The sequence below is a fragment of the Cimex lectularius genome, unplaced genomic scaffold (genome assembly GCF_000648675.2).
Source record: "Cimex lectularius strain Harlan isolate CLEC.00 unplaced genomic scaffold, Clec_2.1 scaffold21, whole genome shotgun sequence".
Taxonomy (NCBI): Eukaryota; Metazoa; Arthropoda; class Insecta; order Hemiptera; family Cimicidae; genus Cimex; species Cimex lectularius.
The window spans coordinates 1156315-1175312 of NW_019392671.1; the positions used below are offsets into that span (position 1 = coordinate 1156315).

The 18998-nt window shown below is 34.4% G+C and overlaps 1 protein-coding gene across 7 annotated transcripts in view; it reads right to left on the reverse strand.

Annotated features, from left to right (window-relative positions):
• Positions 1 to 18998, reverse strand: part of LOC106668565 (transcription factor Sox-13) — a 597903-nt gene that overhangs the window by 110001 nt on the left and 468904 nt on the right. For all 7 annotated transcript variants that reach the window (XM_024225288.1, XM_014397456.2, XM_014397454.2 and 4 more), the window contains one exon: positions 1343 to 1903. In XM_024225288.1, the coding sequence (XP_024081056.1) occupies positions 1343 to 1903 (561 nt within the window). The remainder of the gene's footprint in view (positions 1 to 1342; positions 1904 to 18998) is intronic.

The window sequence follows — 18998 nt, forward strand, 5'->3', positions numbered from 1 at the left end:
TTAAGTTCTACTTGATTATAGTTTTAAACGAAAGACTAGTTCTAGACTAAATTTTTTCCAATTTCTTTTTGGTTCTGGAAAAATTATCACGCTTGTACCTAGCGCCAGTTTGAAACGAGTTGGAAAAGGTTTTGCTAATTATGGTCAAATGCACAGAATAATAATTTTAGCCCATGTACAATGTTGCCAACAGTTTTTTGATGGATGGAAAAACCGTAGTTTGAGCATTATTAGCTTGGTAGATCAAGATAGACAAAAGTGTAGCTCAAGGCCACAGACCTTACCCTATATATTGTACGTATTATTTAGGTAATTAATTAAGTTTTGGATGTGATATATAAATATATGTAACATAACTGGGAATAACAGGATATGGAATTATTAAAGATAATAGCAAGTCTCATGAAAAAGTATGAAAATAAAGATCGCGTAGCAATTTAATTTTTTTTCTTATATCACATCTTACTGAACTACTGTGATCCTGTATATTGTTTGTAATTGTATGATTTTAATTTATTCACCATCTTATTGTAAATTGAAAATAGCCATTGTTAAACAGGACAGATGACGGAGGAACCTTTGGTGGGAGGTACCGATAGATTTCCACGGATTCACGCTTGAGCAGGAGCGGTCAAGGGACGTAGAGTTTAGTAATTAAGTATAAATCAAAAGTTTAGGATCAACAGGTAAAAAGTACTGGGTATGATTTTTCGCAAAATTGAGACAAAAACAACGTGAGATCCATCTCTTATAGGACATCATTACTTCCGCGCTCATGGCAACTAATTAGACAATCCTATCATCTAAAATAAACCTCAGGATAAAGTTTGATCGAAGATTGACGAAACATATAATAATTTTTTATAGTGAGGTGTAACGACCAATTTTCAGGACCACCCGTCTCTATTGTGATATTTTTCCGAGTGATCGGCGGAGTGATGAACCTGCATTAGGTGGTTCCTTTTCAACCTGGTCAGCCTATCCTCAAGTTGTTTATTATACGACATAATTCATTTTATATTTGTAACAAAATTCAGTTTCACGCTGATGATGTCTGATCGCAATATTATACTTTGGATTCGCTATAAATTCGATTACGGGCTAACGATTAATACAGTCGATTAAAAATCCTTAAACCACCTCTAGAATTAATTAATTTAATCTTTAATCTTAATCTCTTGATTAAGTTTCAACTGTGGATTTCAATATGAAAGCATTTACAGTTATGAATATTTAATATAATTGTTTTATTCTAGAATGTTTGTAGTTGCATGCAAGCTAATGTTAACTTTTTATTTATCATGCAAGGGTTAGAAACAAAAATTATGAAAAATAAACGTACGGCATTTTATTTGGGGAATTCGGCGTTTTGTCTTCTTTGATCGTACTGTTGTTCATTTTTGAAGTGAGCCTTTTGAGGACATCGTCCATAGTCCTTTTCCCGGAAAAGTTGTTGTTGTTATTGTTATGGTTAAGCGTAGTGCTGTTATTGTTAATGTGGAGGCCTTTATCTGTGGGGGATTCGCAGTTGGACTTTGGCCTTGCAGGGTCGATGTCGCTTGAAAATGGCGCCCCGTGCAAAGGGTTGAGAAGAGTTTGGTGTAGGGCCAGCTTCGGCCTGAGATGAGATTCGTCGTATGGGCCCAGCATCCCGTTGTCGAGAAACCTCTTTTTATTCGGCGGAGTCAGCACTTCTTCTTCTGGGGGAATGAGATCTTCCAATTCGCTTCCACCACTTGACGAACTAGAACCGAGCTTATAGAACATTCCACCTCTTTCTTCCCTAATCTCTTCTTCCCCTTCGCCGGCTATCGAATCACCATTCAAACTATTCTCTGTCCCGCCTTCTTCACCGCCTTCTTGCAATTTCGAAGGAGGAGATTTCCTCTTAGACGACATATTTCTAGAACAAAAGAAGCAAACGTATCTCGGTTAATTTCTTTTAGTTTGGTACTGCCTACTGTTATAAATATGACATCGATAACGCTTTTTTTAATCAACTGACTCGGAGAAAAATTCATTCAAGCGGAATATTACACATGAATAACCAGATCCAGCCGCGCTAGACGATTTCTTCTCTAACTGACGTATTTCTGAAATATTTCTCAGTAAATAAACATAACATCTAGATAAGTACAAACCAGCTAGGTGACACCAAAATAATTGTAACGACCAAATTTCAAGGAACCCATCAATATTTGTTTGTACTGCGAGAGTTCTCTGTGTGATCGGCCGAATGATAAACCTGCATTAAGTCGTTACTTGTCATACTGGTCAGCCTATTCTCAATGGGTTTATCAGTCAGCCATGCCGTTTTGCCCTCTCATTTTAGTGTTGGAACTGTGCCCAGAAATCTGAAAGAACTATATATGAGATTTCCCCAAGTTTTCCGATCTTTGTTGGGTTGGTCTGTCAGTTGCGTTTTGGCCACAGACCCAACAGAGAAATGAAATGGCGAATAAACGTCAAGCGAGAAAAAGCAGACAAAAATATTCAATAACAACCAAATTTCAGGTCACCACCCCGCTGACAACACAGATTAAAAATCATTGGTTATCTTCCTAAATTTATAAAAAAAAACTACTTAGTCACGCTTTTTAATTTGAATTTTATAAATAACATTATTAAAGGTTTTAATTATTAAATTCACTAATTTCGTGGTCCGCTTGACCAATTAATATATTACAATTAATTAAGGTTTTTAGTTGAGATAAAAAAGCCGAAGATCATGGGTTCGAATCCCGCTCGTGCCATTGACTTTTTTATCTCAACTAAAAACCTTAATTAATTGTAATGTTTTAATTATTGTTATAAACTATTTTTTAAAGTTTTTAGAGGTTTAAAAATGTTTTATTGTAATCAAATCTATTTATGACAACGTAGCGTAGATCTGAATAAGACTTGGGGTGAAGTTACAATGTTACCGTCTTTAAGACCGCATCCATGATACGTACAAATTGATTAGATTCAAACGATTTTTTTTTTTGCACAATTATAGAAAAACAACTGTAGTAAACAATTATTTAAAAGACGACTAGGCACGGAGAAATTCTCTCTTCAAGAATCTATTTTGTATAAGAAAAATGTGTAACATTTATTCACAATTATAGGTTGTTGACAAATAAATAAATGAAAATAAATAAAATAAAAAATCAATATTTTTTAAAAACTCCCCGCTGCCAATTCGTAGCATAGTAAGAAAGATACAACAAAAATATATTGGTTATAATAGATTAAATAGATTTTGAAAAAATCGTACGGAAGATAGACCAGAAATAGCCTTACCCCATTAGTTATATTTTTCACCTTTCGTTACATTTTTGAGCAATAATGGGCAAATAAATCTACCGAGGAATTGCTTAATAGACCTGGCCTACTAGTAACTAAATGACATTAAAAAAATTGAAAAAGTAATCATAGGAAAAAATCTTTGAATACTTATATTATACTTAAACAGATGCATCATGTCTTTAATGTAAAATGAAGTGGAGAAATAATTGGTATAAACGAGTTACATTGGAAAATCACTATTCGTGAAAAGTTGATATTTTTTACAGGACAGACTTCATTTCAGCTTTTCGAATTTACTTGAATTAAATGAGGAAGTAGAAATCTAATAAAAATGTTTATCAGAAACGTCGACATTTTCCTTGCATTATATATATAAACTTTATGAATGCTTATAGTTTCGTTTCTTTTCTCAAGTTCTCTTTACAATTAAATGAATTGAAAATCGTTCGTTTGTACATCTTTTTTTTAGATGAAGGGAAAAAAAGGTTCTATTTATATCTGGTATTTTCATTAACGTTGTTCGAGCGATTCATCAAAGAGTATCAGAGATGTGACAAACGATTCTTAGACCGCTATCCATTCTCTTTCGAAAATAACTTATTAACAGGAGGTCTTGGCCTGAATGATATGGCGAGCCATTGTTCAATAGTTCCAACTCTCACTATTTTTAACTTGATAGTAACTGATTGTGTTCTTTTCGCTGTCTGTGCCAAATGTAGTATTTATTCTAACACGTACTGGCCAGGCTATTCTTCCCACAACACACTCTTCTCCCCCTTCAGGACTATCTTTTATTCTCGCCGAATCCCAATCTCGAAGCCTGGCCGGTGCCAAGAGAGTAAAATCATATTTTCACGGGCGTATGATTTATCGCTGGCCGATTGATTTCTTAATTTAGGCTCGAGTCTGGGCCAGAGAAACTATTTGCCCAAACAAATGCTGTTTCTTTAACTTATTTTTTTCAAATATAAATAAAAGATTCCTTTTTTGGCCTCATTTCTTTTGTTATTCTCGACTATTTCAAATACGGGATTATCGAGTTTAATCGGTTGTTAATTCGGGCGGTGCCCTGTTTCAAGATTAGCCGCTTTTTTTGAATTGATGCCACCATAAAATGTAACAATAACATCCGCTGTAGCGTTGCGGCCAAACATCTATTCTCTTGACGTAAGAAAATCACATATATTTATTGCATATATTATCATTTAGCCCATGTTTATATCGGTGGTCGTAAATATTTCAAAGGAGGAGTGGACAAAGAGGAAACATTACCGTCGCCAACGGCTGGCGAAATATCGTTGAGCAGGGCTTCCCAAACCCCTTTCACAGAACAAAATCCAAAATTAATGTTTTATGAATTAGCCAGTCAATGCTAATCAGGCGATGAAGGGGGATATCACAATGAAAACAAACATTAGATTGATATACTTAACTTTAGTTACAAAATTCGGAAGACAAAAATCAAAACGGAATCAACGGTTCGACGGAAGCAAACTCGAGCTAAATTCAAAAATAATAATTTGAACATTAATGATTAATGGAAAGAGTGAGGATGTTAGCCTGCACAATTTGTTTGGATACATTGGATTTAATTTTTGATAGCTAAAGGCAAATGTTGGGTTTAGCATGAAGACAGAAAGAAAATACGTATGTGGCAAATGGAAGAAGAAAACGTTTTGCGTTTTCAACGAGCGGTTTTGTTGTCAATTTTTTGTTTTTCAGGCGGAACCAAAAATGGGGTTAAGTATCGGACTCGAAAGTAGATTTCAAAGTGGAGTCAGAAGTAATGTCTATCAAACAATTATAATCACTTTAAGATAGCTTTGTCGAAACTGAAAAATGTTCGACCACCCACCCATTCATGATCTTGCGACATTGTGTCTCGAGCTGTTGGGAAGTAGTGCATAAAAGGACATCTTCAAACTTCAAAGGTGTTCACATATTTCAACAATCAATGTTCGCAAGTTCCAGAATGTTTTCTTTCAAAAAATCATTTAACACGGGAAAAACTCCACTTCTTCCTTCTCAAAAGATTCATCCCAAAACTGGATTTTTCTTTTGAAGGCGCGAACTTTGTCATTAGCATCGAAAGTGATATTCTTCCCTTGCAAAGAAAGAATCACCCCTTTCCTTTTCATGATATATTACCATTTCTCATCATTGAAAACGTTGGCCAATTTGACATTGTGGTCCATCAACAAGATAAGAATTCAGATCATAATTCCTGTATCCGTGAAAGTGCTTTCCCACGAGACAGCCACCTCACTTCTGTATGAGCAATGATGCAGTCTTCCCATATAATCATAATAGTATTGTGAAAAGTCTTCACTTCAAAGACCGCGATTTGATATAATTAATAATTTGAACAGAATCATCCAAAACTTTTTTAAAAGAGGCTGATATTTGTTTGACAGCTAAAGCATGTCAGTGGAGAACACAAAGACTACTGCTGCAATCCTTCGATTTACCTTTTATTTTAACAATCACTCCGATCGTTTGGCCAGTCATCGCTTTTGCACTATCTGTGCAGATGTCATTAGACAATGGAATTTCGTTAGTTGTAAACAACTCGCCCAGCAAACGGAATATTTGGCATCTGTTGCATGGCAGAAAGTGGCTTACGCAAGAGAGGTTCCTCCTCGAAACATCCCGAGTATTCATAACGGAAAAAGCTAATAAAATAGCTAACCCCGCGGCGTCAGTGGATTCGTCGATTTGGAATGAAATCAGTTATGTTGGATGCGAGAAACCAGCGATTCTTTCACATAATTTGATAAATCAAATATCCGTCTTTTGAACGTATTGTAACATATAAGTTTTATTGCTTTTCTTCAAGCACACGACATAACAAAGGGTTTTTCACGCTTTTAGTGAGTTTTTATTTACATTTTTACATGAGTTTAAATGAAGGTTTGAGAAGCAGTCTTCAGTGCTTATTCTCATGAAAAAAATTAGTGTTTCTTCCGGAGTTCTGGGTGTGTATCCTCGAAATGACGACGCAATTTAACTTGTGAACTGTGTAGAAGGACTTTGGCGCAAATCGCAGACTGAGCTTTACCTTATCAGCCTCTATAAATCCCAAATCTAAGCAGCTACCGTGGTACAAACTGTTTTTAGATATTCCACTGGCTATTCAACTATTTTAAACATCTATTCGGGGACTTGTAGAATTTGAATATTCTGGATCCTGGTGTGATGCTTCATTTCAAGAATGTTCTTGATTTCAGAAATGTACTCTTCGGAAGGCTATCCTTCCCCTCGTCAGTTCCAATTCGACCCTTTCATGGTTATGTAGGTGATGGAGAAACTGCATGTTTCCTCATAGTTCCTGACTTCAGCTATCGACCCATATTGGAGTAAAAAACTGATCAATGAGAATGAAACAAATAGAGAACTTTGAGCTTCAATCACACCTTACCTATTTGGCTTTCGTGTTCAAAATAAACATATAATGAATAAATAAAAATAAAAAACTTTCGTTTTCAATACTCATTGTTATTAGTTTTTAAAAAGTAAGTTTTTTTTTAAACAGCAGGAAGTTTAAAAGCCCCATTCAATGCAAAAATGTGTGCAATAAAAATATAAAGGCGCAGTTCGATGAGAAAGTTCTATAAACGGACTTTAGCACTTAAACATGACCAAAAATTCGTTTTTAAAATATTTTTTTATGTATTAGGGGTATTCATGATATTTGTATTAATCCTGTTAACAGTGGTCGATCTAACAGAGTAGGGCCAATGTTAAAATGTTATGTCGAATCGAATAGCGGTGTAGTCACATTGTTAGCCATTACTAAGTAGGTAACAAACAATTCAACGTCAATTTAACAGATGTTTTTTGTTGACACTTATTTTATTTTTAAATACGCATTAATTAAATCGGACCAATACATTTCTTTTGTTAATTTTTGACCTACCTTTATACTTTCATACACAGTAGACACTCCATCTATCCTATAAAATAGTAGGCAATTAGCCGTTGGGATACCAGTTAGGTATGTCAGCACGAATTGTAGCGTGTCATTTTTTATTACTTTTTTGTGTATAGATAGCATTTTGAATGACACAGTTGCTTAATTTTTCTTTCTTACTATCTTTTGCCATCTTACAATTTAACACAAAACAAAACCATAGATGTAAGATGTAGATGTAATATTTCAGGGTATGGTATACTGCGCCCTTTAAGAGCTATTGTATCCCCTGTGCTCTGCCTAAAGCACATCGGTGAGTCCTATTTCATCAAGAAACTTGATTAATAGGCCCGGTTTCAGTGGTTGTAGTTCTCCTATGGTCACATTGTACAACCCAAAACATTTCCTCCTGCGGGCTAGTGTAGCTCCGCAGTTTGTTAGTAAGTGTGTTCGTGTCTCTTCTGCTTCTTTGCAGAATCTACATGTGCCATCTTGGATTATTCCAATTTTCTTTAGATGTCCATTTAATCTACAGTGTCCTGTCAGGAATCCTGTTAGGATTCGCAGTCTATTCCTGCTTCCTTTGACACATTCTGTGATTTCTTTCTTGCCAAAGTTGGTTAGAAGATTCTTGGATTGTCTATGTCCAATAAGTGAATTCCAAAGTTCGCTCATTTTCTTTTTGTCCTTCTGCCTGAGATATTCGTTAATAGTGTGTATTCCTATTCCACAGAAGGGTTCGGGTCCTATTAGCGGTGTGGCAGCCCCTTTTCTTGCAAGGGTGTCCGCTTTCTCGTTGCCTTCTACTCCCATGTGTCCTGGGACCCAGCAGAGGCTGACTTTATTCTGCATACCTAATATGTTTAGTTTGGTTTTGCAGTTCAGCACCATCCTTGAACTAACGGTATTTGAGCTTACTGCTTTGATGGCTGCTTGGCTATCTGACATGATAGCTATATTCTTGTTTTTGTATCCTCTATTTAGATTGAATTGGATATATCTTTCAATTGCGTGAATCTCAGCTTGGAAGATACTGGTGTGCTTTCCCATGGGTTCTGAGTATTTGGTTCCGGGTCCAAACACTCCTGCCCCCGTACCTTCCTGCGTTCTAGATCCATCTGTGTACCAAAGGATGGTGCCATTTTTGAGAGAGTTATTTCCCTTTCTTTCCCATTCCTTTTTGGTGCCCAGATGTATTCGGAATTTTTGGTTAAATTCAAACCTCCTGTTCATGTCATCTCTTGGAGCCATGAGTGATGGATGGTTTTTCCACAGTTTGTTTCTGTCTCTCCATTTCAGTTTTATTCCTGTTGGAGGTTTCTCTCTAATGAACAAACAAAACCATAACAAAAAATATAAGCCTTCAAGTGCTATTTATTAGCTTTATTTTTGGTTCTACCAGTCTCCACGCGCAGCATTGCGGAAAAGTTAACATTTAACATGCTAAGAAAAAAAGGTGGCGTTCACGAGGAGTAATCACGATATTTGTAAGATAACTCGAATAGAGAAATATCCAGTAAGATCGTGAACGCTCCCTTCTTTTCTTAGCGTTAATTTTTCCTTGTTGTTGTTTGCTATGGTTTTGTTTTGTGTTAAATTGTAAGATGCCAGAAGTTAATAAAAAAGGAAAATTAATCAACTCTTTCATTCAAAATGCTATCTATGCACTCGAAAAGTACTAACAAATGACACGCTTCAATTCGTGCCGACATACCTAATTCTAACAGCCTACAACTTTATAGAATAGGGGAGTATCTATTATGAATGGAGTATAACGGCAAGTCAGAAATGTATTGATCTGATTTAATTAATGCGTATTTAAAAATAAAAATACGTGCAAACAAAAAACAGCTGTTAAATTCATGGCTACCATGTTGGTTACCTACGTCCTAACGGCTAGCAATGTGACTACATTTTCGACTTAACATCTAACATTGGCCCTGGCCTGTTAGATCGAGCAATGTTAACTAGCCGATTCTCACAAGTCTACGTCATCAATTTTCTCGATCTAACAAGACCTAACAACGTGAAAACCCCTACGATCTTACTGTATATTTCTCTATCGAGTTAACATTTAACAAGCATCGTGAACTATTAAGCTACAACCGTTCTTACGGAGAATGAAATTAGGTTTATAGGTTCGAAGCTTTGGAAATGATTTAAATAATATTTTTTTAAATTGAGAAGTGTGTTTTATTTTTTGTTACTGTTTATGTTTTTGTGTATGTATCTGTTCATTTATAAAAACCCATTAGCTAACAAATCTTAGTACACAAAAGAAACCGAAATAAAAAATCGTTCTGAAAAATGACAACAACCTTTTAGCCTTTCTTTGTCTAAAATGACTAAAAAATTGTTAAAATATGGTAAAATCTTAGTTTCCAAATTTAAACACAAGGTAAAAACTTCCTGAAAAAGGAATACATCTGAAAATTTTAACTCAATTGATTAAAAGTTGTGTAAAACAAAACAAAAGGGAAAAGCTGTTTTCGTCTGAAAAACCTCTGTTACCCCTCTTAACCTTGCTTTTATCTTTTTGTGTGTGTACGTGTGTGTTAATTTTTAAAGAAACTTTAACCACAAATTCAAAATATGGTAAAAAATGAACCAAAAAAAAGCTATAATAGAACATATAGATTTTGAAAATCCTACCGAAATAGGGCAACTTGTTGGCCTCTATCAACTAAACGACCTTTAAAAAATTGCTAAAATATAATAATAATACCTTGGTGTTTTGATACTTAAAAAATAGAGACTTTCCTGCAAAAGAAATCTCTCTAAAATTTAAAATATATTGAGTAAAAGTGGTCTTAAACCAAACAATAGGGGAAAACCGAGTTCGTCCAAAAAATGGTCTTTATCCCCCTTTAACTTTTATTTTATTTTATTTTTTGTCTGCGTTCATTTTTAAGCAACTTTTAACTACAAATTCATAGTATACTATGAAAAATAATCCAAAAAAGAGTGGTAGTGAGGAATAAATGAATGAATGAGAAAAGTACTTTATTAGATAAACAAAAGGTTATTAACCGTTTGCCGGAGTCGAACTATAAATTTTTAATAAACAAAGAACACATTTCTTCTCAAGGAATAAACAAAAGAGAGAGAAAAAACAACAACTCTATAAGTAAACTAAAATAACAACATATCTATGAATATTTGCATACACTTATGCACATATAAATAAGCAGAGCGTTTCTGATATATACAATAAACAATAATAATTGAAATAAATAATAAGTATTTTCCTGTAGTTCCAGGCTTCCATCGCAAACTTTACTAGATTTAAGGACTCGGGGTTATTTAATGAAGAGATTAGGTGCTCTCTTGTCAACATGAGCAAGCCTACATGCCGTGCTCGGAATTCCGCTAGAACTAGGCATTCTGCTAAAAATGAAAACAATCTTCTCGAGCCTGTCTGTTGCAAAGAGAGCACTTATCGGAACTATTGTGGTGTTATAATTAAAGTAAAGTAACTCGCACCTAATTTTAAAAAACCAACGAGCTAGCGGAATGGTCGGAATTTTAGAAATTTGCGCTATGCTCAAGAAAGGTTGAGTGATATTAAGGTCCTTGTACAGCAAAAACCTAGAGGAATTTTGAGTATGAAGGAGACATTTCACTGTGTGAGAGGTGCGGATATTGTTAATCAATTTTGAGTGTAAAAGTGGCCACTCTTTAAAATTGTCCAGGGAAAATAGTCATTCAGCTGAAATTGTTGACCCAAGGTATTCAAAGAAGAGATTCATGACATTTTGGACCTTGTGGTTGTAGTGGACCAATTGAATTTTGAGAAAGTACAACGAAAAATGACATTTTGGTTTCTCTTTGAATAAGAAGTAAGAAATTGTTAAAACATGGTAAAAACAGAAAATATAGGCTCTCCTGAAAATGAAATGCGTACCTCAATGCAATTTCAACGAGTACAAGTGGTGGTAAAATAAATAAATAATATAAAGGCAAAATACCACCTGCTCGCAAACAATTTATAAATGAAATGTATTACATTAGTTTAAGTAATTCTAATTAGTGAATTTTGTTGATTATTCATTCCTAAGAAATTAACGTTTTAGTGAACAAAATGATGTTAATCGCTAAATAATTTTTTTAATATGTGGCATACGTCTACCAAAAGCTCAAAATGTTCTTATTACTTTTTCGTTTTTGCTAAAAAAACAACAAACAATTCCATGTGGTTTATTTATGTTGTTTACTTATTTAAACATTTATTTGAACGTTTCGAATTTAGCAGCCATGTTCAGCAACTACCAAATTATCTGGTTAAAAAACATATAATTACAAGGAAGGTAGTATTTTACATTTGTTCTATTTCTTACCGTATATTTATTTTAAAATGTTTCATTATTTTGAGTTTTTAGAGATTTAGGGCCATTTTCTATCAGCAATATATGTTTAATTCAAATTTATTATTATTACTATTTAAATAAACATTTTAAATTTTATTAATTTTTCACAAGCCGCATCGCCGAAGACTGGAAGAAAGGCAACCAACATTTTGTTTTGCTACCCATGCTTAAGTGCGCAGAACGATAATGAATTGATATTCTTTAATCTAATTTTTACCATTCTTTCTATAGAATTTAAAAATTATACCTTATTCTACTAATTATTATTAATTTTCACACAATTTAAACTTAATGTTCAAAATGAAGGGAAGTTTTTTTATATTTTAGTATTGCTTCAATGTCGCGCCAAAATTTGAATCTAGAGGATATATTTGGATTATGTTTTATCAACTTTTAAGGTTTGTTCTTCTTAAAATATCGGAAATATTGAACATTGATTGTAATTAGTTTCTTTTTTGTTTAAAGGTTTTCACTATGATTGTAATATATAGGCATTCTATGACTTGTCTTTTAAAAGGGTTCTGTTCAAAATCCAAAATTGTAGGTTTTTCATTTGGGAGTATGTGTGTTCCTGTTGCATTCTCAAAAAGGCATCAGATAAAAGAGCTCTTCAAGGATGAAAATTACACTGTTCACTTTTATTTGCTAATTTGAATTCTGAATTGATTAATTAGAGAATCAAAAAAATAATAACAAAGACGATCCGTAGGCCTCCTTAAGCGAGATTTTTTTCGCATCTCCATGTGATTGGGGGGGGGGGTTGCCTTTGAAATGAAAATGTTCTTTTCATTAACTAGGCTTTAATAAAATTAATTTATAATCGTATTTATTTTTTAATGAGTTAAGCATGTTTAGAAGTGGCAAGGGGGTTGCATGTAAAATCGAGTTTAAATAATTACAATTTGAATTAATAGTACATGTTATTATGAAAACATAATACGGTGTGAAATTATTTGATTAAAAATTAACAATATCGGAGGAAAAACATTTCAAAGGAATCGACAAGAGGAAACTTTAAGTGGACCAATCGATAGCTAATTTCCTAAGTAGGATGTATCAATTTTTCTTCCACGAACCCTATTGGGGAGAGGATCATTAATTTATCATCTTCCTTCAATTAGGACGTTGTGATTTAGTAGAAGGTACAATTTCCTAAGCTGGCCAAAACTGATTCCCGGAGATGGATGCAATTTCCTTAGGTCGAACCCTTCAAGAACACTTCAGTTGACCAGGGCCCCCCGCCCACTTTTACACCTACCGCAGCCGAGCTAAACGATTAACGTTCGGTTATAGCCAATGGGGTTCTTCTCAATTGTAACACCTCTCACCTCCTTATAGATTGGATAAAAACACTTGACACCGAGGCCGGATGACTATTCGCATTTGTAAAATTGAAGGCTGGGCCAAACCAACATGTTAGTGGAATGCCGGATGAAATTGTTTTTTGAGAAAAACAAATAGACATGATTTGGGACAATAAAAAATGAATGGAAGCGAGACATTATCCGGCCTCACGAACATAAGCACTTAACCTTTTTATTTAAGGGACCGGTTTTTGGACAGTGAGCTGTTTTTCCCTGTAGTTTTGTTTGCAATACCACTTCTACACGATGGATTTTAATTTTGATAAACATATCTTTTCCAAAAGAGTTTTTTAAGGTCGTCTAGTTGTTCAAAGAAAGGTCATAACGTTGCCATTTTTCCAAATTATTTTTGGTCTATCACACCGAATATATTTTTGTTTTATGTTTCTTTGTACACTATGGATTTGTAGTAAAGGGTTTTTAAAAATGCACAATCACAGACACGCAAAAAATAATAAAATGGATGTTAAAGGGGGTGCAGACCGTTTTCCGGATGAACAGGTCGTTTTTTCCTCTATTGTTTCGTTTAACACCATTTTTACTCGACGGATTTTAATTTTTGTAGGCATTTCTTTTTCAGGAGACTGTATTTTTTGCTTAAATATCAAATATTTTAAGATTTTTACTTATTATAGAAATTTTCGAAGAAATTAAGTTGTTCAAAAAGAAAATTTACCCCTTTTCCGTAGGATTTAATCAAAATCCGTTTAGTCTATTCAAGCTAATCTTTTTTTTTTGTTATACTTATCTTAGTATATGAATTTGTAAGGGTGTTTACAGTCAGTTGTAAAAAAAAGTTATTTTTCGGTACGATTTTATCTAATTCAGTTTGGTCTATTACAGCCAATTTTTATTTATTGTATTTTGCTAAAAATACTACGATTTTCTAGTAAAGGGGTTTTGAAAATTTTTGGTTACCGATTTTTGCACGAATAGCTTGTATTCCCCTTTGGTTTTGTTTTACACTACTTCTACTGAATTAAGTATAATTTTTCATATGCATTTTTTTTCAGGAGAATATTTATTTTCTGTTGAAGTATCAAAATTCTAATATTTTACAGAATTTCAGCAATTTTTTTAAAGGAATTTCTATTTTTTATTTCGTTGATCGAGGCCAAAAAGTTGCACTATTTCGGTAGGAGTTTGTCCAAATCAGTTTATTTCCTTACAGCGTTTGTCAAACTCAGCTTTCTCTATTACAGCCGATTTTTTCCCTAGCACACTGCGATTTTATAGCTAAAGAATTTTTTTAAATGGTAAATCTTTAATTCTTGGCAACAATCTAAAGTTGTGAAAAATGTTTACATATTTTTTTAATGTAAAAAATATTTACCCACTCTTAGGCCTTTGTTTGTTTAAATATCTCTCGCTACGATTATTTGCCTACATAATTTGAATGAATACAAAATTAAAACAAGATTTTTTTCTATATGAAGAACTTTGGAGAAAATCTACCCAAAGGTGAAAACTAACTTCGAGATGATTATATTATTCCTCTATTTTCAATGGCGTATCATTTTTCATTAGCTTCATTTATGTCTAGAAAAACCAATATTTTTTTGTTTTATTGTTCTTATTATATTACCAATAAGTACCTAGGGTTGTTGTAGGAATTTGCGATTGGTAAATTTGTGGCGACAATCTACAGATGTGATAAAACGTTTAAAAAATTATTTCTCCGCTCCTGGGTGTAGTTTTTAAGTTTACCCACGACAAATGATTGCCCATTATTGTTCTGCAAAATTAAATAATAATCGTTTCAATATAATGAAGAGGTTTAGCGAGAAATGATTCGGAAAGTGAAAAAAACAACTTCCCAGGATTTGTTATTTCCCCACGTTTGTTACAGGCGTAAAACTTTCATTAATTTATTTTTTTAACTTATTGATTTCGTCTACTAAAACAAGTCTGTTTTAGTCAGCAAGGGTTTTTTAAAAAAGGGAAGCGTTAATTCCTTGGGACAACCAAAATTTATGATGAAATTTTACTCATTTTTTTATTAAAAAAAAAATATTCCTCCTCTTCTGGGTGTTTCTTTTAAGTACCATTCGATACGAATGTTTGCTTCTTATTGCTTTACAGATAGAAAAAAATGGATTTAGTAACGGGTAAACAAAAAATCTTTCAAGTAGAAGCGATTTACCAATCGAGCTCGAATTTGATTTAAACCATAAAAGCACCAATTCCTCTTTCTCTGGGGAATTGATATAGTATGTTTTATTTTTTTAAGTCGTTTTTGACAAAATGCACAAAAAAGACGAGACACTTCAAACAGCGTTGCAAGTTCGTCAACAGAGAAAGGAACTTTAGGGATGGATCATGTCGATCGCAATGAACTAAGGAACAGGGAACTACATAAGTCAGCCTGCAGTCCTTGGGAAATACAAAACCCCTGTTTCATAGTCATCGTCGTCATCCTGCTCATCAATTTATATTTTACCATCATAAGTTTTTCATGTACAATTACACAATTCACATGAATGATAAGCCATAAGACATTACCACTTGGAATAAAGAACAAAGTGATAAGTCTTCCTGTAGACTGTCCCATTAGCACAGCAGCAGTTAAAGTCAATTAACCTTTCATCCTTAAGCCCCAAGGGTTTTAGGTATCCTCTGTTTTTAGTGTGATCAATATTTCTTACTGATTTACTGATCAACTTTATTATATATTTTTAACCCTTGAGATTGTGTCAACTTGTGAATGGTCGGTTGCATGTCATAAAACAGTCGAGTCATGAAAATCGGAATAATTCCATATAATTTATAACAGTTTTATTGGAGCGAATAAGCCTTTCCAGTCTTTTGTATTACTTAACATTCCCTAATTCCTTAGTTATGTTAAATTGACTCGAACCTTCTTTTAAGAAGAATTAGGTCATTGGTTGTCATGTCTTGTTACCGGGTCTTCTTAGTACTCTATCCGCTCATCCCCAATTGATCTTATCCTTCCGCAACATACAACCCATACCTTCGAAGGATCCTTTCTGTTCCGAGCCCCTAAAATCTGGAACTCCCTCCCCTTTTTATTCGTCACGCCGACTCCTTTTCCTCCTTTAAATCCGACCTGTATAATTACCTCCTCTCCCTCCAGACAGAGACCTTATGTTAATATTTGATATTTTTGTTTAATATTCTTGCTATTTTTTCTTCTGGCTTGCCTTACTTGCATACATTGTGCCAAGATTTTTATTTCATTTTATTTTTAATATCATAGAAGGAACTTCCTTCATTTATTTCATGTGTATTATTCTTAGGGGACAAGTCCCAGAATTAAGTTATTTTTCTTCTTCTTCTTCTCTAGGAAGTATCGAGTGAACTGCACTAAGGAACAAGTGCAAGGAAAGTGTAGCCAGAAGGCTGCAGTGCTTGGGTAACAAAAACCCCGATTTCCTAGTATCTATCACCATTATACATATAATGCTGATAGATATTAGGAAATCGAGGTTTTTGTATATATGTATATATCGACATACATATATACATACGCTTTGATTTGGACCTGCTTCACAATTTTTAATTGATAATATATATTTTACTTTTCAAATAGAACATTTGCTAGATTTGAGTCTTGATGATTGTAATAAACATACATTCCGAAAGTTTGATTAGTGGATTTTTAGGGAGATGGAAATCCAGCACGTGTGTGGACTATCAAAAATGTTCGAATGTACTTCACAGTTTTCTCTTCATGAAAAGTCTGAACCATTGCCAACGAAATGATTGTTCTGGTAAATCTTTGCGTTCTTTTACTTTAAATCAAATCCAATCGGTGTTTTCCATGGGCTGGGGCCTCTTCTCTGTGTTGTAGTGCGTAATTCTTTTATTCCCTACGACTCGACCCAGGCCCCGGACCTGGCATGCAGAGACAGAAACAAATTTAGATTTGACAATAAATTCAGGCGATATTAGTCAAGATGGTCCGAGAACGGTTAACGGGACAATGAATCGGTTTATTTCGGGTCATCCTTTGGAACGCATTCCGACAAGTCACATTTAACGGACAGCGTACGAAATTCGAGGCCGAAACGGATGTTAACAAATTTCTAAAAATCCATGGGGGATTTTTTTTTTAATCTGAACATTGCAGATTATTTAATCTTTACAATGTGGTATTATATCAAAATGCACAATGGCAACGATAGATTTTACGCCGCATTGACATTTTCAAGAGAACAGAAATTGTTACTCTAGAAAGGTCAGTCCCATGCAAAAAAGCAATAAATCAATAAATTGAGACACATAATTTAAGATGGCATTAATCAGTAAATTTACCCTCTCGGTATTTATCCCTGTGCAAATTTCCTGGCGTTAATGTTCTGTAATTACGGGAAAGCAGGGACATAGGAGAAATAACATTCCCGACGTTATTCATTTCTGAAATAATTAATGATTCAACATATAAACCATAGATAACACGAGGGGGAGGGCATAATGTTTACCAAAAGGCCTAGTATAGCAATTATCTTAAATTTTAAATTCCACCTACAAAAGATTTTTTTTTTAACGGAACTCCTTCAATACATAAATCAAAATGGAGAAACAAATAACAAAAAAAAATTGTTAAAATGTTGAAAAGACTAATTTTTCGGATATACCTAAGAAATTGGGAAGAAAAGATACAGTAAAGGGTATGTATAAATTTTAATAATTGGGTTACCTCCTATATACCTCCGATATGCCAACTTCACTTCCAAATTAAAAGAAATAGATGTTTTGTCACCTTCTTTTGGCAATAAAGACCCTACAAAATTAAAATTATTTATGATGTAAGAGTCCGCCAAGTATCGGCCTACTCCAACTATTGCCCTCTGGGAGCGGGAGTATCTCAGGGCAGCGTATTTGAACCGATCCTTTACCTCCTCGACACTGCAGATAACGCGCCATCACCTTTCAACATTCTTGCATCATTTGCGGACGCAACTGTGCTAATCTCTGATCGCGATCCCACAATTGCTTCGGAGTAGCTCCAGGAACGCGTCCTGCAAATACCCGAATGGAGCAATCATTGGAGAATAAAACTTAATGAAAGCAAAAGCACCCATGTATCGTACACCCTTCCGAACAAAATCCCTCATATAATATTCCTCAATAATACTCCCATTCCAAAAACTGCGTTCGCTACTTTACTACTCGAGATTTACCTGGAACCAACACATACTAACAAACCATACAAAAAACAAACCAACAATCTACTAGATAAAACCAATCTGGATGTACTGTGAGGCACCGCTGCCCCTTCTAACGTCCAAACAATACAGTACTTCCAACCCAAAGTACTCAGAACCATAGTCAATGCTTCTTCCTATGTCTCCAACATCCCATCAAAATCCCTCTCGTGCAAAAAATAATTCCCAAAAAACTTTCTCCTTTCCATAATAAACTATCCTCTCACCGCAATCGACTTATTCAATCCTTATCCAATTGAATCAACCGCTATAATTCCACCAGACAACTGAAGAGATGATGAACTCGCGACCAATTAGGATTAGACGCGCGTCATTGCGTTTAGTTAGAGAACAGCAATGGTTGTGAACTCCCATCACGATGATCTATGTCAATTGTAAATATCGTAAATCCAGCTCATTAATAATCTTCTAATCATTGGTTAACACAAGGTATTCAGTAGGTCAGGGGTGCTCAAACGGTCGATCGCGATCGACCAGTCGATCGCGAGTGCTTTTTGAGTAGATCTCGAGAAGAAAAAAATTTTTAATAAGTAGGTAGGTAACTAAACTACAAAAATGTATTACGTAATAAAATAACACTGCTTGCGGCAAAAGGTGGCTTTATCAAAGGAACGCGCGGCACTTGTCAAAGAAAAGCCGCGTTGTTTCTAGACTAGTAGACAGTACAGTCTAGTCTAGAAACAACGAGAGACAGTACAGTCTAGTTTCGGGCGGCGCGTTTGACGGGAACATTCGAGACTTTCGTTCACGCCGATATAAATGTTGTGCCTGCAGGAATTGGAGTCATTCTGAATTGTAACTTGATGGCGATACTACGTCGATACAAAGTTTATTATTAAATAGTGGAAAATGAGTGCAGTGAAATCTAAAACGTATC